Consider the following 5528-nt stretch of genomic DNA (forward strand, 5'->3'; position numbering starts at 1 on the left):
ATCAATCTAGTTCATTATCTAGAAACCAATCGATTGGAGATCAGCACTGAGGACTAATTACACAGCAAATTACATTCTGATCTTTGCCACTCTTTTGTTCTTTTGGCCATGAAGAATCAGATCTTTGTGAATAATTGGGCTGTCTGCGTAAATTCAGCCTTGTTGAATACAGGCATTGTCGGTGTCACTTCTCTCGGACCTGGCGGGAGGAAGAAATATAAAAATTAAAAGCATTCTGTGCTCCGCTGGAGAGAAAGGCTGCTGCCAGCTCTGACTGTCTGTCTGTCTGTCTGTCTGGTCTGTCTGCTTCTGTCTTCTGTCGTGTGTCTGTCTGTCTTTCTCTCGTCTCTGTCTCGCTCTGTTCTCTCTGTCTCTGCTCTGTCTCTCTCTCTGTCCTCTTCTCTCTCTGTCTCTCTCTCTCTGTTTCTCCTCTCTTCTGTCTATCCATCTGCTCTCTGTCTCGTTCTCTCTGCTGCGTCTTCGTCTCGTGTCTCCCTCTCTCTCTCTCTCCTCTCTCTCTTCTGTCTCTCTCTCCCTCTCTCTCTTCTCTCTTCTCTTCTCTCTCTACTCTCCTCCCTGACTCTCTTTATCTACTCTCCTCCTCTCTACCTCTCCTACCTCTCTCTCTCTCTCTTACTCTCTCTCTCTCTCTCTCTCTCTCTCTCTCTCTCTCTCTCTCTCTTCTCTCTCTCTCTCTCTCTGTGTCTCGGTCTCTTCTTCTTGGTGCTCAGCTGAAATAAGCCTTTTTTATTTCAGCTCAATGAAACATGGGACCAACACTTTACATTGTTCCGTTTTATATTATTGTTTAGTGTTGTGTTTATTATATATATTATGTTGGATTTTAGATTTTTCCAAAGTAGCCACACTTTTGCCCTGACAGCTTTGTACCACTCTTCGGCATTCTTCTCAACCAAGCTTCATGATGGTAGTCACCTGGAATGCATTTCCAAATTATATGATTCTGTTATTGTGCTGTGTGTGTGTGGGTGTTGTGTGTGTGTGGTGTGTGTGTGTGTGTGTGATGTGTGTGTGTGGTGGTTGGTGTGTGTGTGTGTGTCGTGTGTGTTGTGTCAGCGCTGGGCATGCGGGAGCTGTGGCTGTGGAGTTTGTGCATCAGGCGGTGGTGCCCGGCTCCTGGAGGACTGAGGTGAAAGACGAGAGTTCCACCAGTGAGGAAGATGAGGAGGAGGAAGAGCAGGAGGAAGAGGCCAGCGAAGAAGAGGAAGAGGTAAACATGTCATATTAACCTGCTGAGTAAAGCGAGAAACTCACCAGAAGGGGGTTGGCGGGCAGAGCGAGGGCGCGTGGAAAGGACGGGACAGGCAGAGCAGTGACTGTATGCCAGCAGGATAGTCCATGTGTCCAGTCATCTTTGCTGATAGAGATGTTGTGTTTCCATAAGTGGATGAGTTGGTCTAATTTAGCATGTACGGTAAATCCTCAACCGTTACCTACCTCTTTTTCAATTCAAATGAGCAGGAAAAAGAGTGAATAATGACATGTCTGTTGTTTTGTGTGACTACAGCACCAGGGATAATACGCTAAATAGAGACCTTCTAATTGAATGAGGCGTTAAAGTGGACCGCCCGCCCGCCCGGCTTGGGTCATTATAATTCAAAACAATGCATTCTAAAATAATCAAATAACGCCTCGCACGCTCACCCTGAGTTTAAGCCATTGGAGAGATGTGTCCTTTGAGTTTAGGCCGTAAGTTGGCACAGGAGGGCATAAAATCAGTTTGGACCGCTTACGAGAAAAGGGCTCCCCCAAGGTTAAATTCTAGGACCCTTTCGTTCCACGCTGTAGATAAAATGATAGAGGAAGAACTATACATCGGTCAAATAGTAAAACATTGCCCAGGGTATGATACACTTTTCGCAGTGGGAGGAGCCAAGCTGAGCTCTTTTATTGTTATTTCCTGTTCCTGTGTGCAGGAGGAAGTGGAGCCGTTCCCTGAGGAGAGAGACAACTTCCTGCAGCAGCTGTACAAGTTCATGGAGGACAGAGGTCTGCAGTTTATAGAATGCAACATTTTCAACCCCTTAACTTAATGTTCCCACCATGCACCTGACAGCAGAGGAGGCTGGTTTGAGGAGTTATAGGAAGATGGGCTGGAATGGAATAAATGGAACTGAATGACACAGCAAACATTTGATAACCGTTCCATCCCAGCCATTACAATGAGCCCGTCCTCCTATAGCTCCCCCCACCAGCCTCCTCTGCCCGACAGTAACTGGATGATTTGATGGAATCTTCATTCTAACAGGAAGACATTGAGGCCATGGTCTCTTTTCCAAATATAAATATACACATTTTACACCTAAAAAATATATATATACAGAACCAGTCAATAGTTCGGACTGGTATGATTTATTTTAGGTGTAAACTCTAAAACTATTTTTTCTCTCACCCATCTGTATACAATACACCATAATGACAAAGTGTTTTTAGACATTTTTTTTGTGCAAATGTCTAACCCATCTAAACTCGGCAAAAAAAGAAACGTCCCTTTTTCAGGACCCCGTCTTTCAAAGATAATTCGTAAAAATCCAAATAACTTCACTGATCTTCATTGTAAAGGGTTTAAACACTGTTTCCCATGCTTGTTCAATGAACCATAAATAATGGCCAGCGAAGAGCCCGGATCTCAATCCCATTGAGCACGTCTGGGACCTGTTGGATCGGAGGGTGAGGGCTAGGGCCATTCCCCCCAGAATGTCTCGGAACTCACAGGTGCCTTGGTGGAAGAGTGGGGTAACATCTCACAGCAAAGAACTGGCAGTACTTAAAACGTCTTAGGGCTGCATCCGTTAACAGGATCGATATGACAAACAGCCAGTGAAAGTGCCAGGACGCCAAATTCAAACAACAGAAATCTCATAATTAAAATTCTTCAAACATACAAGTATTTCACACCATTTTAAAGATACACTTCTTGTTATCCACCACAGTGTCCAATTTCAAAAAGGCTTTACAGCGAAAAGCCCACCACAAACGATTATGTTAGGTCACCGCAAAATCACAGAAAAACATTTTCCAGCCAAAGACAGGAAGTCACAAAAAGCAGAAAATAGAGATAAAATTAATCACTAACCTTTGGTGATCTTCATCAGATGACCCACTCATAGGACTTCATGTTACACAATATATATGTTTTGTTCGATAAAGTTCATATTTATATCCAAAAACCTCAGTTTACATTGGCGCTATGTTCAGAAATGCCTCCAAAATATCCGGAGGAATTGCAGAGTGCCACGTCAAATAACAGAAATACTCATCATAAACTTTGATGAAAGATACATGTTTTACACAGAATTAAAGATACACTTGTTCTTAATGCAACCGCTGTGTCAGGTTTCAAAAAAGCTTTACGGCAAAAGCACAATATTCAATAATCTGAGAACAGTGTTCAGCCACAAAAGCAAGCCATACAGTTACCCTCCAAATTGTGGAGTCAACAAAAGTCAGAAATAACATTATAAATCTTCTTTTACTGATCTTCATCGGAATGCACTCCCAGGACTCCCACTTCCACAAGAAATGTTTGTTTTGTTCGGTAGTGTCCATCATTTATGTCCAAATAGCTACTTTTGTTAGCGCGTTTGGTAAACAAATCCAAAGCGCGTTCACTAAAAGCAGACGAAATGTCAAAAAGTTCCGTAACAGTCAGTAGAAACATGTCAAACGATGTACTGAATCAATCTTTAGGATGTTTTTAACATAAATCTTCAATAATGTTCCAACCGGAGAATTCCTTTGTCTTCAGAAGTGCGATGGAACAGAGCTCGCTCTCACATGAACGCGCATGGTCAGCGCATGTTCAGGTCATGGTAGACCTTACTCAATCCCCTCTCCTTCACTTCACAGTAGAAGCATCAGACAAGGTTCTAAAGACTGTTGACATCTAGTGGAAGCCGTAGGAAGTGACCCATATCCCACTGTGTATTCAATAAGGGCTGGGTTGAAAATCGACCAACCTCAGATTTCCCACTTCCTGGTTGGATTTTTTTCTCAGGTTTTTGCCTGCCATATGAGTTCTGTTATACTCACAGACATCATTCAAACAGTTTTAAAACTTCAGAGTGTTTTCTATCCAATACTAATAACAATATGCATATATTTGCAACTAGGACTGAGGAGCAGGCAGTTTACTCTGGGCACCTTTTCGTCCAAGCTACTCAATACTGCCACTGCAGCTATAAGAAGTTAATGCAGCTGGTGGCCACACCAGATACTGACTGTTACTTTTGATTTCGACCCCCCCTTGTTCAGGGACACATAATTCCATTTCTGTTAGTCACATGTCTGTGGAACTTGTTCAGTTTATGTCTCAGTAGTTGAATCTTGTTATGTTCATACAAATATTTACACATGTTAAGTTTGCTGATAATAAACGCAGTTGGCAGTGAGAGGACGTTTCTTTTTTTTGCTGAGTTTTATAAAACAAAGTCATGGGAAGCACAAATAAAACGTGCGCAATACTTCTGAGATAGACTACACTGGGCTTTCAGGGACTGACCTTTAGGTTGTTTTTGATCCTGCTGTAGGAACCCCCATCAACAAGAAGCCCGTGCTGGGCTACAGGAACCTGGACCTCTTCAAGCTCTACAGACTGGTGCACCAACTGGGAGGCTTCCACGATGTGAGTACCACACACTTATCATGACGCTCATTGGTGGTCCACATCTTAACCCTCACTTCTAATTGGACCCTGTGATGTATTGATGTGATGTAGTTTCCTGTGATGTATTGATGTGATGTAGTTTCCTGTGATGTATTGATGTGATGTAGTTTCCTGTGTGTGATGTATTGATGTGATGTAGTTTCGTTGTATTGTATTGATGTGATGCTAGTTTTCCTGTATGTATTGTATGTGTATGATGTATGTTGTCTTCCCTGTAATGTATTGATGTGATGTAGTTTCCTGTGATGTATTGATGTGATGTAGTTTCCTGTGATGTATTGCATGTGATGTGTAGTTTCTCTGTAATGTATTGATGTGATGTAGTGCTCTGTAATGTAGTTTCTGTAATGTATTGATGTGATGTAGTTCTCTGTGATGTAATTGATGTGATGTAGTTCCCTGTAATGTATTGATGTGATGTAGTTTTCCTGTGATGTATTGATTGATGTAAGTTTCCTGTGATGTATTGATGTGATGTAGTTTCCTGTAGATGTATTGATGTGATGTAGTTTCCTGTAATGTATGATGAGTATTCCTGTGATGTATTGATGTGATGTAAGTTTCTCTGTGATGTATTGATGTGAAGTAGTTTCCTGTAATGTATTGATGTGATGTAGTTCCTGTGATGTATTGATGTGATGTAGTTTCCTGTGATGTATTGATGTGATGTAGTTTCGTGTAATGATTGATGTGATGTAGTTTCCGTGTGATGTATTGATGTGATGTAGTTTCCTGTAATGTATTGATGTGATGTAGTTTCCTGTGATGTATATTGATGGGTGTAGTTTCCTGTGATGGTATTGGATGTGAATGTAGTTTCCCTGTGATGTATTGATGTGAA

General features: G+C 41.8%; 1 protein-coding gene across 1 annotated transcript in view; it reads left to right on the forward strand.

The window, feature by feature from the left end:
* LOC112078326 (AT-rich interactive domain-containing protein 4B) overlaps nt 1-5528 on the forward strand; it is a 12911-nt gene that overhangs the window by 3054 nt on the left and 4329 nt on the right. Inside the window, exons 2-4 of the mRNA XM_024144606.2 lie at nt 1078-1231; nt 1938-2010; nt 4551-4645. Of these exons, the coding sequence (XP_024000374.2) occupies nt 1078-1231; nt 1938-2010; nt 4551-4645 (322 nt within the window). The remainder of the gene's footprint in view (nt 1-1077; nt 1232-1937; nt 2011-4550; nt 4646-5528) is intronic.

Source organism: Salvelinus sp. IW2-2015, unplaced genomic scaffold (assembly GCF_002910315.2).
Source record: "Salvelinus sp. IW2-2015 unplaced genomic scaffold, ASM291031v2 Un_scaffold5547, whole genome shotgun sequence".
Lineage (NCBI taxonomy): Eukaryota > Metazoa > Chordata > Actinopteri > Salmoniformes > Salmonidae > Salvelinus > Salvelinus sp. IW2-2015.